Source organism: Ahaetulla prasina, chromosome 6 (assembly GCF_028640845.1).
Source record: "Ahaetulla prasina isolate Xishuangbanna chromosome 6, ASM2864084v1, whole genome shotgun sequence".
NCBI classification, from domain to species: Eukaryota; Metazoa; Chordata; class Lepidosauria; order Squamata; family Colubridae; genus Ahaetulla; species Ahaetulla prasina.
Genome location: NC_080544.1, coordinates 46,160,395 through 46,185,978, shown reverse-complemented (window position 1 = coordinate 46,185,978; position 25,584 = coordinate 46,160,395). Strand labels below are relative to the sequence as shown.

At 39.3% G+C, this 25,584-nt stretch overlaps 1 protein-coding gene across 1 annotated transcript in view; it reads left to right on the top strand.

Annotated features, from left to right (window-relative positions):
• Nucleotides 1-25,584, top strand: part of DMBT1 (deleted in malignant brain tumors 1) — a 109,033-nt gene that overhangs the window by 21,251 nt on the left and 62,198 nt on the right. The window contains exons 13-21 of the mRNA XM_058189104.1: nt 2,681-2,719; nt 3,838-4,149; nt 4,787-4,828; nt 6,757-6,901; nt 7,801-7,997; nt 10,188-10,229; nt 10,516-10,694; nt 11,199-11,587; nt 12,281-12,539. Coding sequence (XP_058045087.1) covers nt 2,681-2,719; nt 3,838-4,149; nt 4,787-4,828; nt 6,757-6,901; nt 7,801-7,997; nt 10,188-10,229; nt 10,516-10,694; nt 11,199-11,587; nt 12,281-12,539 — 1,604 coding nt within the window. The remainder of the gene's footprint in view (nt 1-2,680; nt 2,720-3,837; nt 4,150-4,786; nt 4,829-6,756; nt 6,902-7,800; nt 7,998-10,187; nt 10,230-10,515; nt 10,695-11,198; nt 11,588-12,280; nt 12,540-25,584) is intronic.

Below are 25,584 nucleotides of genomic sequence, written 5' to 3'. Positions count from 1 at the left end.
TTACTCCCCAGTGTTCTGAAGGAACTGGCAGATGTGATCTCACATCTATATCTCACAAGATATTGAACAATATCTTCCAAAGATCCTGAACCACCAGGGAACTACCAGAGGACTGGAAAAGAGCTGATATAGTTCCCATCTTCAAAAAAATGGGGAGGGGGGGACGGGAATAGATCCAGGAAACTACAGTCCTATCAGCCTGACCTCAATACCTGGGAAGATTCTGGAAAAGATTATCAAGCAACGAATCAGTGAACACCTTGAGGCAAACAAAGTCGTAACCAAAAGCCAACATGGGTTTGTCAAAAACAGATCATGCCAAACTAATCTTATTGCATTCTTTGACAAGGTGACAAAATTAGTGGACCAGAGGAATGCTGTTGATATAATTTACTTAGATTTCAGCAAGACATTTGATAAAGTAGACCACAATCTATTACTTGATAAGATAGAAAAATGTGGGTTAGACAACATCACCACCAGAGGGATTCCTAACTGGCTGACCAACCACACTCAACAAGTAGTCCTTAATGGAACTGCATCTACTGCACATAGAAGGAAGTATGCAATGGTGTACCTCAAGGGTCTGTTTTAGGCCCAGTACTCTTCAATATCTTCATCAATGATTTTGATGAGGAGATAGATGGGAAACTCATTAAATGTGCAGATGACACCAAGCTGTCAAGAATAGTCAACACTCCAGAAGATAGGCTTAAGATTCAGAAGAATCATGACAGACTTGAACCTTGGGCGCTATCTAACAAATTCAATGGTGAAAAAAGTAAGGTTCTACATTTAGGCAAGAAAAACCAAATACACAGGTACAGTATAGGTAGTTCCTCACTCAATAGTAGTAACTGTGAGAGAAATCTTGGAATCCTAGAGGCCAATCACTTAAATATGAGCCAGCAGTGTGCTACAGCTGCTAAAAAAGCCAACACAGTTCTAGGCTGCATTAACAGAGGGATAGAATCAAGATCGTATGAAGTGTTTTTACCACTTTATAATGCCTTGATAAAGCCACACTTGGAATGCAGTATCCAGTTTTGGTCACCACGCTGTAAAAAAGATGTTGAGACTCTAGAAAGTGTTCAGAGAAGAGCAATAAAGATGATTATGGGACTGGAGGCTAAAACATATAAAGAACGGTTGCTGGAATTGGGTATGTCTAACTTAATGAAAAGAATGGCTAGCAGTGTTCTGATATCTCAGGGGCTGCCACAAAGAAAAGGAAGTCAAGCTATTCTCCAAAGCACCTGAGGGCAGGACAAGAAGCAATGGATGGAAACTAATCAAGGAGAGAAGCAACCTAGAACTAAGAGAAGAAAATTCCTGACAGTTAGAACAGTTAATCAGTGGAACAACTTGCCTCCAGAAGTTGTGAATTCTCCAACACTGGACGTTTTTAAGAAGAGATTGGACAACCATTTGTCTGAAATGGTATAGGGTTTCCTGCCTGAGCAGGGTGTTGGACTAGAAGACCTTCAAGGTCCCTTCCAACTCTGTTATTCTATTCTGTTCTATTTTAATAAATATTAGTTTTGTACATGAAAATGTGGTACACAGTGTACATGCCCAAATGCTGCTATTAAGTAGCTTGATAGTTGGCTGAATGAATAAATGCACCTAAAGAAGGCTTATGGATGACCCTAACTTGGAGTCCACAGTATTGTGTTCCACAGGACTCTCTTCCCTTTGCTGTTCAGCATTTTATTTATTTATTTATTTATTTATTTATTTATTTATTTGTTTGTTTGTTTGTTTGTTTGTTTATTTACATTTATACCCTGCCCTTCTCCGAAGACTCAGGGCGGCTTACACTATGTTAAGCAATAGTCCTCATCCTATTTGTATATTATATACAAAGTCAACTTATTGCCCCCAACAATCTGGGTCCTCATTTTACCTACCTTATAAAGGATGGAAGGCTGAGTCAACCTTGGGCCTGGTGGGACTTGAACCTGCAATAATTGCAGGCAATGCAATCAATGACTGTCTGGAACCAACTGGAATTGGAACCAACTTCCTTTGTAGAGAACCTTGTTTGAAAACCCTACCATACATGCTGTTAAGGAACTGTAAATATGTAGTTGCCATGATCCTTCCTAAGTGAAAAGTATTGTTTCATGAAAATAAAAACATAGTAACATAGAAACCTGATGGCAAAAAAAGACATGGGGTTCCATTGATTCTGCCCTTTGAGGGTTTTTTAATTCATTTGTTTGTTTTTAATTATTATTTTTTATTTTTATTATTTATTTATTGTATTTTTAATTTTTGTCATATGATAGACATATGTTTATCCCAAACGTTTTTAAGTTGGGCTACAGATGTTTGACCCACTACTCTGCTGGAAGTTGGTTCCAAGCTTTCACTATTCTTTCTGTGAAATAATAATATGGAGGCATTGTTTATACAATAATAATGCAGTTGCCATTATGATCATGTGTCAATAAATAATTACAACGGTGAGATTCCGTAAATCACTAGTATGACATAGCATTAGTCAGCAATGTTCAAAGAAATATTATGAAGCAGTTCCCTATGAAGACATCCTACTCCAGTTACATATTGGGTAATGAGGTAAATTTTACAAGTATATAGAATTTGTTTTATGTTGGTCTTCAATGTTACTATCTCACTATTTGCAGATTCCATGACTTGTTTTATTTTTTTGTAGGTAATACTGCAGTTGCTCCAGAACCAGAAATACCACCTAGTAAGTCTGTATCTTTGATCCTGAAATTAAAGACTCTGAAATAAGAGCAGGACAAATCTCCAATTGATCCCCAAACATATAACTTTTGCTGCTTCTACACTAAAGGGAAAAATGAATTCTTGTAACTTACCCAGAGTTGTGCCCACATGGAAGACCATACAAATATAATAAACAAGCAAACAAATAAATAAATAGCTTCAAATGTGGCACCACGGGCAGTTACAGGACCTTCCCGAAGTGTGGAGATTAAATGACTGCTCCAAGAGCTGCATTGGTTGCCAGAACTTCTTCCAGGTTCAGTTGAAGGAGTTGTTCCTGACCAACGGGGCCAGGATATTTGAGGGAAAACCTCCCTCTGGTTGCATCTGCTCATCCCAAGTGGTCTGGCAGAAAAGGCACATTTGTGGGGAGGTGTCTCCTATATAAAGAAGTTATCACTTGATGAAGTCTGGTGATGCAATACGTAGCACCCATTCTTTTTCCAACCTCCTCCCACAAGGTTAGATTGACCCCAACCTTACTGGCCTTACAGAAGTCTCTCAATTTGTTATGTTGCTTGGATTTGGAGCCTGCTAAATGTCTGTATTGAGAGTGAAGAATGAATTATACTCTCAGGGTGATTATGTTCTTTATGTTTTTAATCCGGTTATTAATGGTTTTATATCTGTATTTTTGTGGTTTTATTTTTGTGGTTATTTTTTTATTTGGTCTTATTTTGGATTAATGTCTTTGAGCTGCCCAGAGTGACACATGTATATTGTATATTGAATTAATTAATTAGTGAATATTGTATATTGAATTAATTAATTAGTGAAAAAGAGATCTGTGCATTTTCCATGCAACCATCTGAATAGAATTTAAAAGTAGAGCTTTGATAACATAAAAGTATCAGTTAACTCAGGGGTCTGCAAACTTGGCTCTTTTAAGACTTGTGGATTTCAACTCCCAGAGTTCTTCAGCCAGCTTTGCCAAGTTTGCAGACCCCTGAGTTAACCTATTTTTAACTAACTCTGTCCTATGCAAAATTTCAAAAATTCTTGTGTCTTTGAAGTCTCAGATGCCTCATTTTTTTTCCAGTTTTCCATTCAAATACATAGATTCTGTCTCATTTTTCTCAGGTGAATCCGTAAGACTGGCCAATGGAAAAAATAAATGTGAGGGACGTGTTGAAATCTTACGTGGTGGATTGTGGGGGACCGTCTGTGATGACTCCTGGGATCTAAACGATGCAAAGGTCGTGTGCAAGCAGCTTGGTTGTGGAAGTGCTACCAAAGCACATGGAAGTGCTTTCTTTGGTCAAGGCTCAGGAAACATAACTATGGATGATGTGAATTGTAGAGGGAATGAAGAAAGATTGGAGGAATGTTCTCATAAAGGATGGTTCCGTCATAATTGCAACCATGGAGAAGATGCTGGTGTCACATGCTCAGGTATCTACTGAAATATAAGAACACAACAGGAAAGAAAATGCAATTTGTTTACATATTTTCCTTCTAATGGAACAGGTTTAAAGTTATATATTTTTTATCTTCAAATAAAGGAAAAAAAGCAGCACCTCGGCTAAATACATCCAGTTTGACATCTATAATGGGCATGTTCCTCAAACAGAATATTAAGCCACAAGTTAAATAATCCTTAGGCTTGTTATAATGAACAAGAACTAAAACATTTGTTTATCAAAGACCATCATGCAAAACTATTTTTATCTTTTTTTTAAAAAAAAAAGTTTTCAGATGAGAATGCAGTGTAGGTGTCCAAATGCTGCTATTAAGTAGGTTGACAATTGGCCAAATGAATCACTGTATCCAAAGAAAGCTCATGGGTAACTCAGGCTCAGAGGGAAGGTCTATTCACCTTCATTTGAAAGGTCTTGAGCATCACAGGGGTCTCTTCCCTTTATTAACCAACGTTTTAATCAATGAACTAGTTGCAGGAATTGGGAGAACTCTGATAAATTTTGGCAGATGAATAAGACTAATTTCATTTAGCAGGTATAATGTTCTCTGTTTCTCTCCAATTATTAGTCCCCCTGTATTTATATGTTGATTAAGTTTGTTTTCTTAACAGGTTTTTCTACACCTGCTCCTCCAGTGACAGAGATCATCCCTAGTAAGTCTGCATCTGAGATCCTCGTTTGTCAATTCAGAGAAATGGCTATTGACATTCTCTGTATTGTTCATGTTGCACATATGTTTTGCAATAACAGACGATCCATTTCACTCAATTCTTATTAATGAGTGTAATGAACCACCTGTTGACACTGGAGAAACAAGGCAGAGGCAATGAATCAGTAGTGGTTTTCAAAACCCATCGCTACAGGTTTGCTCGTGGTCGTGCTTGTGCTGTCTCTCGCGTGCAACAGCGAAGTGTCTGGGTGTTCTGTCCCCTCCCTTCCTTCCCAAAAACAACATGCCAACCAAGGCTGTCTGCCAGCAATTTATTTACACTTGGCCAGGTTTCTTCTGGCAACAAAAAGTTCTGGCAACGTTCCTTCATGCGCCAGCCAAGTCCTTATCAAGTAGCAGCATGCTGACAGACTTTTGCCAGGGCAACCAGGAGTCTGCAGGATGATCTAAAATACTCATAAGAAATCGCAGCCTTCAGTCCAAAGCAGTCAAAGAGCAGTAGTCTGTAACTTTGTCCAACACAAGGGCCTACGGAGCACTCTCCCTGCTTTTATCCCCTGTGGGGTGTGGCTCCCCGACTCGGCACTCCCTGGGTCTGCCCCACCTTTTCCTCTGCTGCGCATGCTTATCTCGGCGTCACTGTTTCGCATCTAGCCAAGATTGATCCTCAGCAGCTGGTTCTTGGGGCGTGGGCAGGGAGGAGGAGGGGTCGGGGGAAAGAGGCCTTGTCAGCTCCTCCTCCTCCTCCTGGCCTGCAGCTGGAATCTGGGACGGTGCCAGGGAGGAGGAAGGTCCGGGGGGGAAGGAGGCCTTGCCAGCTCCTCCTCCTCACTCTCCAAATCATCCGGCTCCAGGAAGACAGGCCCAGGGGCCAGAGCCACAACACTGGGTGGGTGAGTGAAGCCTCCTGTTGCCACCTCTACTGGTTCGCCCGATCCAGGGCGAACCGGTAGCAACCCACCACTGCAATGAATGTTACCTAAAGAAAACTGCCCTTTAAGCAGCAAAACAGCAAAAGCTATAACTTCCTCTAACTTTCTTCAGAGAGCATCTGAAGGAAAGAAAGACAGCAAAGCTCAGTCAGGCCTTGAAGACTGATATCAACCCTATAGGATGAAACAGAATAAGAAACCAACAGGGATTGTAGTGCTATACGCTGCATAAACAGAATCTTGAAAGCCTGATGAGGATGTCTCTCCTTCTCTCCCTTATTATACTGAATTAGAGAAGAATTAGTGCGACATTTTTTTCCTCATCATTCCTTTTGAAGTTTCAAAAACTTAAAGGGTGCTTTCATTTATGTAACTGTCATTTTTACGGGTAGTCCTCGACTTACAACCACAATTGAATCCCAAATTTATGTTGTTAAGTGAGACATTTGTTAAATAAGTTTTGCCCAATTGTGGATAGTTTTCCACAAATCAGACTACATTAGGCTTCTTATTCAGCTGCTTTTCTTCATATGTTTATTTATATGCTTAATATATATGTGTGTGTGTATCAATAGCACTTATATATCACTTTACAAAGCTTTACAGCCCTCTCTAAGCAGTTTACAGAGTTGGCATATAGATATTTATACACATATAGTGAGTGTGTGTGTGTGTGTGTGTGTGTGTGTGTGTGTGTTTTATTTTTTAAAAAAATCATAAAACATTGCACTGAGCTTGCCTTACAGATTCCCCTAATTAATTCGGTTTAAAAGTAAAATAATATATTGATGCTATTGCCTATGTTGTATTCTTCCAAATTCTCAGAGATTTTAACATTTTTCTGACACACCTGCAGGAAAGTAATTTTTGGTCTTATTTCCTGTAACAAAACGAAATTAACAGTAGCATGGGAAAAGCTTTAAAATCTACAAAGTTTCATGTGCCTTACATGCACAATATTTGGCTTTGTGTTATCTAGCAAATCAATGTGGAGGCCAGCTGACAAATGCTGATGGATCCTTCTCTGGACCTTATTATCCTGGAAACCACACCAATATGACCTGTGTCTGGAAAATTCAAGTGATGCCCTTTGATCGCATAAATTTAAAGTTCTCTTCTATCAAGTAAAGAAAGATTCTTCTAACTTTTTCCTTCTATATGCTTAATAAATTTGTTTTTTGGTTTGTAAACTGCTAATATATTATCAGTGTACATCAGCAACAATTATTCCAGAGTGAACCAGACTGGGTTAGCAGGCATGATATACATTTGGGATGACTAAAACTAAGTAATCAATTCAAAGTTTAACTGAATTCAACATAGTTTGACTGAAATAATGTCTTTACAATTTTAAATATGCCCCTTAATAAGTACTCCTTTTGGCTTAATGTGATTGTTTCTTTCTTAAATGATTTAACACAATTTGTTAAGTGAGATATACCACCCAATTTTTTAACCTTATAACCCTTTTTTACCGCAGTTGTTAAACAAATCATTGCAGTTAAGTGAATCACTTGATCATTAAATGAATCCAGCTTCACCCATTAACTTTGCCTGTTGGAAGCTGCCTAGGATGGTTACATATGGCAATCACATGACCCTGGGATAGTGCAACCGTCATAAATACATGCCGGTTGCCAAGTGCTCAAATTTTGATTGTGTGATGCTGGATTTGGCAACATTTTCAAATCCAAGGACCAGTCATAAGTCCCTTTTTTCAGTGCCATTGTAACTTTGAATGGTTGTAAGCTGAGGACTACTTGTAGTGGTTAAGGCGTCAAGCTAAAAACTGGGAGACTGTGAGTTCTAGTCCTGCCTTAAGCATAAAGCCATCTTGGGTCAATCATTTTCTCTCAGTCCTAGGAAGGAAGTAGTGAAAAAAAAATCAGTTCTGAAACAGTTTGCCAAGAAAATCACAGGGACTTGTCCAGGCAGCAACAGAGAATTAGTGATTGAATGGATGAAAAAAAAATGATGGCATAGTAAGAGATAAAGAGCGAAATCTTTATCTATTTCTATACAGCTTGAACTGTGATAAAGAATATATTGACATTTTTGATGGACTCCGATATAGTTCATATCCACTTGGAAGAGCTTGTTCTAGCGCCTATCTCAACTATACCTATTCATCAACTTCCAACATAATGACAATAGTGCTACATAGGGATTCAGGTTATTCAGGAAATGGGTTCTCTGCTCGTTACTACTCTATTCCACAAGGTAAGGATATTTATGTAATTCATTGAACCTGTATCCTGTTAATGATATAATTTAAGGATTCAATATTATTTTAAACTAACTTATATTTAGTTTTATACTGTGTAGGGCCATTGGTTCATATGAATATTTCAGCAGCCTATCTTCATGAACAAAATAATCTTTATTATCTTTGAACTTTCTGAAATTGAATAATATTTAAATAAATGAAACAAAAGAAGAACACAACAATATAACAATAATATAATTAATTGGAAAGGCATCAGATGCAACAGAGCAGAATAGAATAGAATGGGACGTTTTATTGGCCAAGTGTGATTGGACACACAAGGAATTTGTCTTGGTGCATATGCTCTCAGTGTACATAGAAGAAAAGATACCTTCATCAAGAATCGTAAGGTACAACATTTCCTGTTAGTCATAGGGTACAAATAAGCAATCAGAAAACAATCAATATCAATATAATAATAAGGATATAAGCAACAAAGTTACAGTCATACAGTCATAAGTGGAAGGAGATGGGCGATGGGAACGATGAAAAGATTAATAGTAATGCAGACTTAGTAACTAGTTTGACAGTGTTGAGGAAATTATTTGTTTAGCAGAGTGATGGCGTTCGGGGGGAAAACTGTTCTTGTGTCTAGTTGTTCTGGTGTGCAATGCTCTATAGCATCGTTTTGAGGGTAGAAGTTGAAACAGTTTATGTCCAGGATGTGAGGGGTCTGTAAATATTTTCACAGCCCTCTTTTTTACTCGTGCAGTATACAGGTCCTCAGTGGAAGGCAGGTTGGTAGCAATTGTTTTTTCTGCAGTTCTAATTATCCTCTGAAGTCTGTGTCTTTCTTGTTGGGTTGCAAAACCAAACCAGACAGTTATAGAGATGCAGATGACAGACTCAATAATTCCTCTGTAGAATTGGATCAGCAGCTCTTTGGGCAGTTTGAGCTTTCTGAGTTGGCACAGAAAGAACATTCTTTGTTGTCCTTTTTTGATGATGTTTTTGATGTTAGCTTCCATTTTAAATCTTGCGATATGGTAGAACCTAGAAATTTGAAGGTCTCTACTATTGATACTTTGTTGTCTAGATTGTAAGAGGTGGAAGTATGGAAGGGTTTCTCCTAAAGTCTACCACCATTTTTACAGTTTTGAGTGTGTTCAGTTCCAGATTGTTCCGATCGCACCAGGAGGCTAGTTGTTCAACCTCCCGTCTGTATGCGGATTCATCATTGTCTCGAATGAAACCGATCACTGTTGTGTCATCTGCGAACTTCAATAGTTTAACAGATGGATCGTTACAGATGCAGTCATTGGTATACAGAGAGAAGAGAAGTGGGGAGAGCACACATCCTTGGGAGGCCCTTGTGATAACACAACTCCTTATCACTAATTTAATATTTAAAATAGGAGAATCAACAATGTTTTAAAATGGAGCAAGACTAGTGGAAGTGTACCAATTGAATCAAAAGATTCCACAATTGAGATGGTACAATAGAATATATTTTCTCTAGTTGTGTCTTATAATGTATTTAAAGTGCTTGGAGAAACACCTTTTTGTAAATTCAAAAATAGATAAATGGGATGCGGATCTTATTTTCAAGTCATTTAGAATTTCAAAAGTAAACCTGAAAATCTTAAAAGAAGTATTCAGTACAACTCTTTCAATACTGGTATAATCCAGTTTGGTTGTACTAGTTTGTTTGACAGCTATACTTATTCTATTTCAGAAGCCACACCATATGTATTCCAATCACGTAGGTTCATAGGCAAAGTTAATTCAACCCTTGTTCTCCCCATTGCTGTTACGAGATTTCAGATTTGGTTCCAAAGCAGCCAATCACTGATGCCACCAGATGACTGATGCAGGAGCCAGAGGGAGGTGGGAAAGAGGGTGGGGACACAGCCCACTATCTTCCCTGTGCCATGCAACCTATGGGCTTCTGGAAAGTATAGTTGGAAAGTGCAGTGGTGCTGAAGTGGCCACAAGTTCCCCAGATTTCATTCCCACAAGTCACCGTTTCTGCATTCTGTAAGTTAGCCCATTTGAGTTTCCTCAGTTCAATAACTGTTGCCCTACACACTTTCCAATTTCACCCAATTTAAGGTTACAAACAGACCCAAGAGTTTTAGTAGTATGCAGATTGGATGGAAGTAGTAATCATCATGTTTAATGAAATCGTTTTATTGTGTTCACAGAACTGACACCTACTACACCAGCTTCGACTTCTAAAGAGAGAAGTAAGATATTATTCTTTTTTCTCTGATATTGTTTAGTTGATGAGCTGTAAAGAGTTAAACCATTCCTGAGAAGATGATGTAATTTCATAACTGTTTCTGATAAATCCACTTTTCTATGCATTATTTGATTTGGATGCTTCTACTCTCAGGAAAAGTGAAAGTCTCATTTGCTGGCGATATTTCTTAATTAGTTTATTTGGTCCACAAGTAGATTCAAGAATTAAAATAATAGTAATACTTAGATGTATTGGCATTTTGCTTAATGTTTCTCTGTGTTATTATTTAGGACTTTCATGTGCTGATGGATTCATGCGTGCACAGCTTAGCATAGCCTACCTCAATTCAATCGGCTATGATGCATCACAAGTTTACCTGAACTCCCTAGATAGATCATGTTCATCTCACATTTCAGGCGATTATGTTTACTTTACTATACCATTCTATGGCTGCAACACGGAGATAACGGTGAGAATTAATTGTTGTTGTTAAAGCTAATAATTATCTGTCTTGTTTCTCATCTTAACTATTATTATAAGAAAATGTACCATGGCTTGGGTTTTAAATTGTTACAAACAATTATTTTTAACAACAATATGAAATATAAGTTTCAAGTTAATTTCAGATATTGCGTTTAAGAAATTCTGCTTGACTTTGAACACATTAACTGGATCTAATTTTACAATTAAAATTTTTAAAAAGGGAATTTTGGAAAGGAGGGGAAAAAAATCAATGATGTTGAGACTGACTCCCTATTTTATCATCCGAGTTGAGGAAAAGCCAGGGTTGTGGCTGCTGAAATGTTTTGTAATGGGTAACATGGTTTTTGTTAACATAACTTTTGTTATTGTAATTCTGAAATAACAGTAGTCTTTGAAATGGTAGTTAGTGGGTATTTTTATGTCAATACTATTGATTAATTTTTTCTTTTTTCTGTTTATTACTTTTTCTTTTTTTTCCGTGCTTTTTTAGGTGAAGAATGACACGATAATTTATTACAATGTAATCAAGACACTCAACTCCGATTATATTATTACAAGAAAGAAAAACTTTCAATTTCATGTTTTGTGTGAAATGAAGCAGAACACTATTGTAGAAACAAAGTTTATTGCCGAAAATGCTGTTGACATTACTGAAAGACATATTGGCCATTACAATGTGTCTCTGGCATTCTATTCATCATCATCCTTTACCGATAAAGTTCTGGGATCATCATACTACGTTTCACTCAATCAGAATTTATATCTCCAAGCTACTCTGCATACTGCTGATCCAAATATTGTACTCTTCTTAGACACGTGTATCGCATCTCCAGATAGTAATGATTTTAGAACCTTAACCTACGACTTAATCCGAAGTGGGTAAGTGTGTATTAAATATGTAAGAACCATAATCCAAGTTGCCACAAAGAAATTGCCATTGTGTCAGGCACATAGATTCTGAATTAGATTTTCTGCTTATGTCATATTTCTTAAGACAGTCTAGAAAGAACTGCAAGGTTCATCTGCAAACTATAATGACTCATTTTCAAATAATACAATACCAGATTATGTTAATATTTCAGTTACATTATCAAATATTAAGTGTTAATATCAAATTATAAAAGTAAGTGTTAATATCAAGTAATTCAATCACATATACAAAAACTAAGGCGAATAAAAGGATATTATGGGCTGAATCGATTGGTCATAAAATGCATCCTAATGACCAAATTTGTTTTGATTATAGTCAATTTCACATACTTTGTACAGAAATAGTTATTATTACAGAGCCATTGCCTTGTTCTTACTATACAGTCCTCTGTACTAACAACATATTACTTTCCCTCCCAAGTACATATCTTAAAGCTCTTTTACGAGCCCCAAATTTGAGTTTATTCATTTCGATAATCCAATATTATGTTTTCCCTATTGTTCTCTACTGCATCTCATAATCATCAGAGTCAATCTACTGCAGAAATTTAGGAATTACATACATCATTACACTGTAATAAAATATTTTGAAGTAAGCATCTAGGCATACTTGACACAGCAATATTTTATTTTATTTTTCAGATGCCCACGAGACTCTACGTATAGAAGCCTGCCCTCACCAACAAACAATGTAGTTCGTTTCCAATTCAACTCCTTTAAGTTCCTTAACAAGCACAATTCAGTTTACATACAATGTAAATTAGTAGTGTGTAGAGCAGGTGATCCTTCATCTAGATGCCACCAGGGATGTTTACTGAGAAAAAAGAGAGGCGTGGATGAATCTCAGGAGAAGGTTAATGTTGTTGTGGGACCATTCAGACTTCTGAAGGATGAAAATGAAGTTCAAAAATAAGGATTCCCTACCCCCTCAATTTGACTATGTTTTCTGGTTAAAATGATGAAAGCTAGATAGATACCTAAAAAAATAATCATACCCATGTTATTCCATGGAGAAAATGTTTCAAATCCATAGCTGAATACTATCTTTTATACAAGCAACTAAAAGCGAATGAAATATTAAAACAACTTTTTAAGATCTTCAGAGCTCTTCATCAGACAATATTAGGGGATGAAGGAAAGGAAAATTAGTCTAAACAGCATTTTATATAGACAAGGTCTTTTCCTAAATGGCTATGCAATTTGCTGAGTCAGTACATCATAATATAAACAGGCTATTTAATTTTTGTTAAGCACTTTATACAGAAATGCCAAAGTCCACTTGAGGTTTGCGTTCGTCATGATGATTATTAGCCTTATGAAAATATTTGAGAGTCCATCAATAACATACTCTTATTAAAACCATTAATTGTATCCAAATAATTTTACTATTTGACACTAGAAAACAGCTAACTTTTAAAATGTTCTTCATGTTTTGTCATTCTTATTTTATTAAAGTCTGACATAGAAAATACACCAATTCTAATAGTCAACCTACACAGAAAAAATATGTACCTGTATTCCATACAGGAAGGATACATACTAGTTGTATTTAATATCTAAATTGTATAAATATATCACATTATTGTACTATCCCTTCATGCTCTGAAAGCAAAATTACTTCTATTTCTGAAAATAATTGTGGATTATTATTCTTTCTCCCACACCAATGGCACTTTATGAGGCAGCTTCTGCTGTCGGAGAAGTTACATGATATATTAAAACTTGGTCAGACTTTTGAATAATTTGTTGAAGACTAAAAGGGTCAATATAGGCTAACATGAGGACTGTTAAACTAACAAGAAAAAGAATAATTTTTTAAAAAACCCTAAAGATGGATGAGCTACATAAATGAAAAGTTTTAGGATTCCATGCTGTATATATGAATAGAAAAATTGATTTCAAATTATTGGAAATTGTATTTTGCTTCCAATGCATTGCAATAAAACTGCTATCTTTGCAAACTAAGAGTGATCTTATTATTTTGGTACAAGGACAACTACTGTATTTTTTGAAGTGCGCCTTATACTCCAAATGTAGCCCAGCTTCTCAAACAGAGGTTTCAGAGGCTGAAAAAAGCATCAGAAAAGAAGCTTCAGAAAAGAAGCCCCTAGACAGAGCTTCAGAGGCTTTTTTTCTGAAGGTCTTTTGGTGGCTTTCAGAGGCAGAAAAAACTTTTTTCTGAAACAGAGTTTCAGAAGTTTCAGAGACAGAAAAAAAAGCAAAAAAAAAAAAAAAAAGCAAGGCACAGAGCTCACAACCAAAGAACCTGTTGCTAAAATTCACCTCTGGGAACAGTTGATTAGGGGTATTCTGGGAGGCCAAAGCTGCCAATCAGCATTTTTCTTATTTTTCTCCCCAAAAACTAAGGTGCATCTTATACTCCGGTGTGTCTTATACTCTGAAAAATACGGTACTTCTATAGAAAAATCGAACCTATGAATTACTATATTTATTATTATTTGAAGATTTCTTTCCCCACTTTTATTTCATGAAATAGTCCCAGAGAAAGATACAATATATGTTAAAATTTACAAGAAATTAAAACAATTTAAAATAAAAATATTTTCACTTCTTCTTTACAAACTAGAAGAATCCTTATTTTGGGAAATCTAAGAATATCCACATCTTTAAAATAATACAATGCTATTATATGTACAAAAAAGATACAGTTCAGAAGAACTTCAGATTCAAAAGCCCAATTTGATCATAAGTCTTAGAAGAAAGGATATATTTTGAAATGGAGACCAGCATCTATTATGCTAAATGCCAACTGGAACACAATGGGCAAGAAATTTCACAGATTTGTTATCAAGAATGGCTTTTCTCAGGTGGCAGCATGACATTTCTAGCAAATTAATTTTCTCAAAAAGATCTAAATGTCTGATCAGATATATAGGAGAGAAGGAATGATCTTCAGATCCTAACATACATACAGATTTGTAGATTGCTATTGTCACACCAAACACAGCTCAGCGGGAAATTGGAAATTGGTACAGCTCCTTCAGAACAAATACGTATTACGGTAATACTTGGGTGATGCATTTTTCTGGCTAAGTTTAAGAGTGGCTCCAGCTACAGCAAATTGCTATAATCCAACATAGATTTAGACACTGTGCAGGCAACCTGTATCTAAAAATATAGTGGAAAACAAGCATTGTTGCTCATGGAATATAGTTTAATGAAAGTAATGGCTCAACATTCCCTTCAAGATTTTGTAAATGCTTTTTGGCACAGTTTTCAAATTTTTCACCTGGAAACCCTTCAGACTATTCTGAAATTCACCAATCCTTACAAGTGTAAAGGTTCCTACTATAAGAAAGGTCCCTTCCTACTATAAGAAAAACGATATAAGGGAAAAAAAATGGCTATCAAACCAATCCTTACCAGAAAATAATTTGACAATGAGAACAGGGAGCTAACAAAACCTTCCCATTCATAATCTTTACACAATGCTTATTATGAAGTTGCTCTGCTTTATATGCTACTGACAGAGTCTGAGACTGATGATATAGTAAAATTGCTCATGCTTGTAATGGAAATCATGAGGTTTTCAGATGGAAGTATGAAAAAGGCCATATGTGAATGCTTGTGAGTTTTAAAGAATCTCAGATTCTCTACATCATGGGTAGGTCACATAGAGTGGCTATTAGACAATGAGTTAGATAGTGCAACAACAACTAACTCTTCATGCTGCTTAAGATGTGCATACTCAGATCCCTCAATGAAGCAGAAGAGTCTCCAGATAAGACTAGTAAACCACAACCATTCTCAGTTCCTCCAGTCTGGGCTGATACTTCATCAAATAGCAGAGCTAAGTCTAGCCAACTATATACAAGCTCACCCATTCAATTCAAATCTCATTAAATATGCCAAGATGGCTCTACTAATTAAACTTAAATGATAAATTAAACCTACCCAACAGTCAGTAACAGAATGACAACCTGGTAGGCTGATTTGATGATACACTGCGACCTGAGGGATAGCTCTGTTTTCTTTTATTTCCAAGTTTTGATGCTATCAGTCCCCTTGTTTAGTTTACTTAAAATTATATTATTCAGTTAGAAGTATGTTATTTGCCTAAACTGATTACAACAACATAGAACAAAATTTATACACACGCACACACCCTCAGACAAAGATGGTCATATGAAAAGGTGGGGGAAAATAAATATTTTCTCAGATCTTCCGTTATTAGTCTTACTTTCCTTGTGAAGAGAACATTTCACCACAATTTCACAGTCTTTCAGAATTTCCAGAGCTGTTTGAAGTAGTCAAGTTCTTACCTTGGTTCAAATCAACATTGCAAATCAGGCTACACAGTGGGTTGGGAGAAAACCTGAAAAGAGATGCCAGGGAAGGTTGAAAAACTGATCCAAATTTCTAGTGGGTATCATATCCTAATTATGACTATCCTCATAACTGTACATACTATATCATAGGTTTTATTATCAAAATGTGTACATTTTTGCATTATTCATAATAACTATATTAGAGAAAGTGGTAAAAAGGAAAAAGATAGAAATTTCATATTATACTGATATTAACAAAGAATGTTAATGTAAAGTGAATTAACATAACATCAACTCTATATTACATTTGTTAAAATGTAAGAATAAGAATAAAGACTAGAAATGGAAGGAAGAACAAAAGCTTTACTTTAAACAAAACAACTCAAGAAATTACCAAATAGTTCCATGGATCTCTTCTTTGCTCTCCCCTCAAAGAAGGCTAATTCCTATTTATTTATTTGTAGCCCTCCTTTATTATTTTTACAAATAACCCAAGGCAGCAAACATACCCAACACATCTTCCTTCTCTTATTTTTTCCACAATAACAATCCTGTGAGATAAAGTGAAAAAAACTGAAAGAAAGTGACTGGCCCAAAGTCACCCAGCTAACGACTAGCCTTGCGGTGCAACCAAAACAATCTGAAACTGAACACACTCAAAACCGTAGAAATGGTGGTAGACCCTTCCATACTTCCATCTCTCACAATACTAGACAACACAGTATCAACAGTAGAAACCTTTAAATTTCTAGGTTCTATCATATCGCAAGATTTAAAATGGACAGCTAACATCAAAAACATCATCAAAAAAGGACAACAAAGAATGTTCTTTCTGTGCCAACTCAGTAAGCTCAAACTGCCCAAGGAGCTGCTGATTCAGTTCTACAGAGGAATTATTGAGTCTGTCATTTGCACCTCTATAACTATCTGGTTTGGTTCTGCAACCCAACAAGAAAGACACAGACTTCAGAGGATAATTAGAACTGCAGAAAAAATAATTGCTACCAACCTGCCTTCCATTGAGGACCTGTATACTGCACGAATCAAGAAGAGGGCCGTGAAAATATTTACAGATCCCTCACATCCAGGACATAAACTGTTTCAACTCCTACCCTCAAAACAATGCTACAGAGCACTGCACACCAGAACAACTAGACACAAGAATAGTTTTTTCCCAAAGGCCATCACTCTGCTAAACAAATAATTCCTCAACACTGTCAAACTATTTACTAAATCTGCAGTACTATTAATCTTCTCATCGTTCCCGTCACCAATCTCTTTCCACTTATGACTGTATGACTGTAACTTTGTTGCTGGCAATCCTTATGATTTATATTGATATATTGACCATCATTTGTGTTGTAAATGTTGTACCTTGATGAACGTATCTTTTCTTTTATGTACACTGAGAGCATATGCACCAAGACAAATTCCTTGTGTGTCCAATCACACTTGGCCAATAAAAAATTCTATTCTATTCTATTCTAACTTTCATGGCTAAGATGGGACTTGAACTCATGGTGTCCCACTTTCTAGCCTGGTGCCTTAACCACATGTGAAAAGCACACACATCAACAATTCATTGCTGATGTATAAATTAGCATATAAATTAGCATAAATTAACAATTTATTGCTGATGTATAAATAAATCTATAAATTAGATTTACTTCTAACGTCATGATATTCTAATGTTCAATTAATCAGTGGAACAGCTTACCTTTAGTTTAGAAGTTGTGGGTGCTTCATTACTGGAGGTTTTTAACAAGAGACTGGACAGCCACTTATCTGAAATGGTATAGGGTCTCCTGCTTGGACTAGAAGACACTGCAAATATTTAGTATATCTTTATGATTCTATTAATGGTTGATTTGTCTGAATGCCAAGCTTCCAAGATTTCCCTAACAATTTTGGATTTAGTTTGGATTTATTTATCCTGTCCTAGAAGCTTTGATAATATGTAGTATGTTCTTACTGAAAAAGTGTTTTGAATTGGTAAATAATAGATATTGACCCACTTACCTTGTGTAACTTGGAATTCTCTAACCAATTCAAGTAATTCCAGGAAAAAATTTTTTTTTCTTATATTATGATAATGTAATGTATTTGAATTTCAGAAGGGAAATTTAGGCGGGAAAAAAGCACGTTGCTGATTGGCTGGTGCCTCAGCAAAGTACTATTTAAAGTGGGGTTTTGCCTGTTGGCTTTTGCTGGGATCACAATAAACTAAAGAGCTGTTGTCACTTGTATCGTCTCCTGCCTCTTCATTGCCCAAACTTAACATTGGCGACGAAGGTGGGATATTGGAGGCAGTGAGACTAGGAAAAGAGCTGAAGGAGCAACTTAGTTTCAAACCCAGCCAGTCATCCAGAGCGGATACATAGCGATGTCTAGCTATGCACCGCCAGCGCCATTTGACCCAGCCAAGGAGAAATGGGGGTTGTACATGGCTCGTTTCGAGTAACGAACTGCAAGGATTATCGGATAATCGGAAGCGCGCTTACTTCCTGAGCCACTGTGGGCCAGAAGCCTTCGATACCGCTGAATCGCTGTCGGAACCAACGCCTGTCCAGTCAGTGCCATGACCAGTGCTACAGACCACACTACAAGCACACTACGCGCCGGTGCCGTTGAAGTTCGTGCAACGGTTCGAGTTAAGGCAAAGAGTTCAGCGAGAGGGTGAATCGATAAGCGTGTACATGGCCGCATTAAGGAAAGCCGCAAACCACTGTGAGTATAGGGACTTGGAGGACACTTTATTAGAACAACTCATTTGCGGGGTCAGGGACATCCGACTACAGAGGCGGCTGCTGTCGAAAAGCAACCTAACCCTGGTGATAGCCCTGGATGAGGCCAGGATGCACGAGATATCCACCAAAGTGGCGGAAACCTTACAGAAGCCGAACGCACAAAGTCCATCAGCGAAAGCAACGCCGGTCCACAGAGAAGAGATCCAGGCAGACTGGGAAGAGGAAGAAGAGGAAGAGGTTTTCCACACCGGGAGGCCGGAGAGAGGCGACCGTGACGAGTGCTTAAGTTGTGGAGGCCAACACCAACGACAGAATTGCAGGTTCAAGGATGCAATTTGTCGGCGGTATGAAAAGAAAGGACATATAGCTCAGACCTGCCGAGCCTCCCAACCTTCCCGCCAAAAATTCAAACCGGCCAATCAACAGGGTGCCGGTTCCACGAAGCAGCCAGGGATTGGCCAATTCAAAAAAGGCGCGAAGTCGAATCACACCACTGTGTGAGTGGGCCACGCATCGACACGGCTAGAAAAGAAAATATTCACTAAGACTACATCGAAGGAGTGCAGTGTAAAATGGAGGTGGATACCGGCTCATCAATCATGATTATGTCCTGGGACATGATCGCATGGGACCTGCCAGAAGTCGCAAAATGACAGCTGCAACCCCAAAAGCTGAGAGTGCAAGACTACCAGGGAAACCAGATCCCTGTTAAAGGAGCCACAACAGTCAGAGTAAGATATGGACAATTCAAGAAAACACTGCCGATCACCATCGTTGATGGAAGCCTGCCCAGCTTACTGGGGCTGGACTGGTTTCGAGCCTTAGGAATGGGCATCACCGGGATCCACAGCTGTGGAGTCAACCTGAAGGACGAATTGTTGAAGGAATTCGAGGACGTTTTCCAAGACAGCCTGGGCAAGTATGTGGGGACCCCCATCTCATTTAATTTAGACCCCCAGGTAGCTCCCATTAGATTAAAAGCTAGGAGAGTTCCGTTCGCTCTCAAACCCAAGATTGACAGGGAATTAGACAAACTAGTAAACCAGGGAATACTAGTCCCTGTCGACCATGCAAAATGGGAGACACCAATAGTGACCCCAGTCAAGCCGGACGGATCGGTCCGTATTTGTGCTGACTATAAGGCAACGCTTAACAAGGCATTGCAAAAGAGTTCCCATAGTGCAACATTTCCCGTTCCCATAGTGCAACATTTGTTGCACTCGTTAGGACAGGGACAGGTTTTTGCCAAGTTCGACCTGGCTCAAGCCTACCAACAATTACCAGTTGACAATGAAACGGCCGAAGCACAGATGATTGTCACACACCGGGGTGCTTTTAAATGCACTCGATTTCAGTTCGGAGTTAGTGTAGCCCCCGGGTTATTCCAAAACCTAATGGAACGGCTCCTACAAGGTCTACCGGGAGTAGTTCCATATTTCGACGATGTACTGATATCAGCAGAAAATTTGGAAGAATTAGGGGTCAAATTGCGGAAGGTTTTGGGCATTTTCAGGTCTGCGGGGCTTAAAGTTAAACCCAACAAATGTCAGATAGGAGTTGAATCTGTAGAATTCTTGGGTTACAGGATAGATAAGGAAGGCATCCACCCAACTGAGAGCAAAGTGCGAGCCATTAGAAAGGCCCCACCCCCAAAAAACAAAACAGAATTACAAGCATTTTGGGGGCTTGTAAACTTCTATGCCATCGACCATGGTATCCTGCTGCGCCGGTTGGAGGGATTGGGAGTGGGGGGCACCGTGTATCGGTGGTTCTCCTCCTATCTCTCTGACCGGTCGCAGACGGTGTTGACAGGGGGGCAGAGGTCGTCCTCGAGGCGCCTCACTTGTGGGGTGCCTCAGGGGTCGATTCTTTCACCTACCCTGTTCAACATCTATATGAAGCCGCTGGGTGAGGTCATCAGTGGTTTCGGGGTGAGTTATCATCTGTACGCTGATGATACTCAGCTGTACTTCTCCACCCCAGACCACCCCAACGAAGCGGTCGAAGTGCTGTCCCGGTGCCTGGAAGCTGTACGGGTCTGGATGGGGAGAAACAGACTCAAGCTCAATCCCTCCAAGACGGAGTGGCTGTGGATGCCGGCATCCCGGTTGTTGGGGGCGAGTTAGTGGCCCCAAAGGAGGTGGTTCGCAACTTGGGCGTCCTCCTGGATGGACGGCTGTCTTTTGATGAACACCTGGCGGCCGTCGCCAGGAGGGCCTTTTACCAGGTTCGCCTGGTTCGCCAGTTGCGTCCCTTCCTTGACCGGGATGCCTTATGCACGGTCACTCACGCTCTGGTTACATCTAGGCTGGATTATTGCAATGCTCTCTACATGGGGCTGCCCTTGAGGTGCACCCGGAGGCTGCAGTTAGTCCAGAATGCGGCTGCACGAGTAGTAACGGGAGCCGCTCGTGGCTCCCACGTGACATCGCTGCTCCGTAGCTTGCACTGGCTTCCTATGGTCTTTCGGGTGCGCTTCAAGATTTTGGTAACTATCTTTAAAGCGCTCCATGGCTTAGGACCCGGGTACTTACGAGACCGCCTGCTGTTACCCTTTGCCTCCCACCGACCCGTACGCTCGCACAGAGAGGGTCTCCTCAGGGTGCCGTCCGCCAAACAGTGTCGGCTGGCGGCCCCCAGGAGTAGGGCCTTCTCTGTGGGGGCAGTGACGCTCTGGAACGAACTTCCCCCCAGCCTGCGTCAAGTGCCTGATCTTCAGACCTTCCGTCGTGAGCTCAAAACATATTTATTCATTAAAGCGGGACTGGCATAATTAATGATGTATTTTAATTGGGTTTCTTAATATTTTTAACTTTTAACTTAAATTTTAATAATCAGCCTTTAAAATTTGCTCTTTTTAAATGTTGTTTTAAATTGTATACATCTTTGTTTTTACTCTGGCTGTACACCGCCCTGAGTCCTTCGGGAGAAGGGCGGTATAAAAATTTAATAAATAAAATAAAATAATAAATAAATATGCGGTATTTTTAAAAAATAAGGCAATGGTAGCCGAACCGCTACATAAACTGCTGGCGAAAAAATCTGTATGGACTTGGGGCAGGGTTGAGGCTAAGGCATTTGAAGATGTTAAGAAACTTCTGTCCAGCGATAGCCTGTTAATTCAGTACAATGGGACGTTGCCACTAGTACTAGTTTGTGATGCATCACCCTATGGCAGGGGTGTCGAAACTTGGTCTCTTTAAGACTTGTGGACTTCAATTCCCAGAGTTCCTCAGCCAGCTTTGCTGGCTGAGGACTCTGGGAATCCTAATAAAGGACAAGTTTGACACCCTGCCCTATGGGGTAGGGGCTGTCCTCAGCCACAGGTTACCGAACGGTTCAGAAGCCCCTATCGCATATTTTTCCCGCACGATGTCCGCAGCAGAAAGAAACTATAGCCAACTAGATCGGGAAGCCCTTACTATAGTCTCTGGGGTTAAAAAATTCCACGAATACCTGTTTAGGCGACAATTTGAAATAGTCACAGACCACAGACCTTGGCGGGGGACCGTCCAACACCGGTTGCATTATCACCCAGGCTGACCCGTTGGACTATTTTCCTGGCAGCATATTCGTACCAACTGTTTCACCGACCGGGCAAGGACTTGGGACATGCGGACGCTTTAAGTAGATGCCCGTTGCCAGAGACTATTGAAGACCCGACCCCAGGGATGCCTGTCTTGTTAATTGACTCTTTGGACTCTGGCCCAGTCACATCCACGGAAGTGACTAGGGCATCTTACAAAGATATTATTGTAAGGACTATGATCAGTTGGGTGCAGAGGGGATAGCCCGCTGCACCGGGGGATTGTTTCAAAGAGTTTACAAAGAAGCGTTCGGAACTGTCGGTACAAGGGGGTTGTCTATTATGGGGGGATAGAGTGGTTATTCTGGAGAAATTAAGAGGACATGTGTTGGAGCTATTGCATGTGGGCCACCCAGGGATTGTGAGGATGAAAAGCCTAGCGAGAAGTTATGTGTGGTGGCCACAAATGGATAAAGACATTAGCGACCGGGTAGGGAAATGCCAAGCTTGTCAGGAATCAAGGCCACTACCCCCAACAGCCCCCATCAGGGAATGGGAGAAACCCCAGGGTCCATGGTCCAGGATCCACATAGATTTTGCTGGGCCGTTCCATGGGCAGACCTTTTTAATTGTGGTAGATGCCTACTCGAAGTGGTTAGAAATTTTACTAATGAAAACCACAACAGCGGAAGCAGTAATCACAGTCTTGAGGCATCTATTTGTTACACACGGGTTACTCGACACCCTAGTGTGCGATAACGGTCCGCAATTCACGGCCACCCAGTTTGAGGGGTACTTGGCAGGAGAGGGCATCCGACATGTCCTCTCGGCACCTTTCCACCCGGCGACGAACGGACTTGCAGAACGTTTCGTACGCAGTGCCAAGGAAGCGCTATCTAGAATTAGCCCAGGAGATTGGCAATCCAAAATTGATAGCTTCCTGGCAGTCCAACATAGAACGCCCTGTGTGACCACCGGCCGCAGCCCATCGGAGTTATTAATGGGTAGAAGACTCCGGTCCCCCCTAGATCGGTTAAACCCAACATACTCCCCTGATGGGTACCAAGGCACGAAAGGAAAAACCAGAACAATGACAACAGGTGACACGGTATGGGCACATAACTATAGTGAGGGTCCAGCGTGGCTTAGGGGAAGAATTGCTGGAGTGACGGGCCCAAAGTCATACTTAGTGGACATGGGGGATGGCCGAGTGTGGAGGTGCCACATAGATCAATTACGAAAAAGAATACAAAACGATCCAGAAACCAAACAGCCAGACCCTGACTACCAAATATTTGAACCAACAACTAGCTCAACCCCGAGGCAGTCGGAGGACTTAGCTGAGGCTGAAGAAGTCCAGCGACGCCAACCGGTTCCTCCAGAGGACAGCAGGGACGACTCTGCAAATAATCCAATGCCGGAGGGCCCAGAGGAGGAGCTGGGAGGAACAAACAGTCCCTCCGACCAGCTCGACTCACTCCCAGGGAATGAATTGCGCAGGTCAGAAAGAGTTAGGAAACACCCTGTCTACCTGCGTGACTACGTGGAGAGATAACATGCAAAAATTATGTAAATATGGTAAAACGTGTTCTAGGAGGGGAGGAGTGTAATGTATTTGAATTTCAGAAAGGAAAAAACACGTTGCTGATTGGCTGGTGCCTCAGCCAAAGTACTATTTAAAGAGGGGTTTTGCCTGTTGGCTTTTGCTGGGATCGCAATAAACTAAAGAGCTGTTGTCACTTGTATCGTCTCCTGCCTCTTCATTGCCCAAACTTAACAGATAACATCTAAAGGAATGATCTGGTTTAATACTAGGGATGTAAATCTCCTGGAATTAGTGACATTGTAGACATTAATTTTAAAACTTGTTAAAATAGACATTATGCCCCACCATCCCAAAAATTTTTTTTCTAAATTCCAGCAATGCCATCTACTGGAATTTAAAACTCATGACAAATGCATCTAGGTAACATTTTCTGTTATCCTCTTGTAGCAACAAAAAACTGAATAAAACCAGTTAAATTCTGTTCTTTTTTTCCCTATATTTAATTTGTATTTTAAAAGAATGGTTGGCATCAAGTTTATTTGTTTATCAAATTTATAGACCAACCATCTGTCTCCAAAAGATCTTTTTTAAAGCAAGTATTTGCTGTATTTGAAAAGTGTGAATCCTGGCATGATATGTATTTAGGTTTTCCTATATACTAGGAATGTGAAGAAGACACAATGAAGCTAGTGTTCCATGAAGGCTTACTGAATACTGGCGAGACCATGCTTGCTTACAAGAAAGAGACATGGCAAGACAAATGTCCATGTATATCAGTTAGCAGTCAGAAGACATGCTGAAAATTCCTTAAACTCACAATACATGGACAGACTCAACCGTAGTTTCACCTGGGAAACAGTGAGCATCCTAGACCAAGCTAAGTTCAAAAAATTCTAGGGAATTCCTGGAGGCTTGCCATTCAAACGAATCAGCTATCAATAGACACAGATAATAGCCACATTTAAACACCAGGCAAAAGTGACAATAAAAAATGAAGAAGGAAACAAAAGGACCTCTTCAGCAACCAACATATAGGTAAGCAGAATTTAATACTAGACAAAACTTTTCCTTTTTTTATCCTGCAAACCCTTAATTTGGGTAGAGTCAGGGTGACTCAATGAAGCTGAGCATTTACTGGTTGGATGTTCTTCCCGACACCTACTTGGAGTTCACAGCAAATATTTTGTCTTTGCACTCTAAGAGAGAAATATCTGCCACTATCTAGGATTGAATTCTCAACCTTCTGAATCTTCACCACTAAGCCACCACATCATTGAGGAAAACCATTTTCTTTTTTCTCTTTCTCCCCCTCTCTCTCCCTCTCTCTCTCCCCTTCCTTCCTTCCTTCCTTCCTTCCCTCCCTCCCTCCCTCCCTCCCTCCCTTCTTGAATTTATGTTCTCCTATCAATTCTTCTGCTTTAAAATATTGAAGCAGGCTTGAAAGATAACATTGAAACACAGATCTGGATGTTGAGAGAAGAATGACTCAGTTAATGAACTTGCTAGGATAGTAGAGAATACTATCATTTTTATGGATATTGAACTGGATATTAACTGATGAAATGTACAGATTCATTTATTTAAAATATGGTGTTCTATTAGAGCAGTTGCAAAATATAGTAAAATGAAACCCAATAAATTTTCATTAATATAAATAATTGAATAACAGACATTTCATATTGTAAGCATGATTTCTGTATAAAAGACATTTTTATAATGAAGAACATTTCTGATTAAGCCAAACACCTGCTTAGTCCAACATCCTGTTTTCTATAATAGTCAATCAAATGTCTTTGGGACATCTACATTTAACTATCTACAGTCCTTTGTCAGTAGAC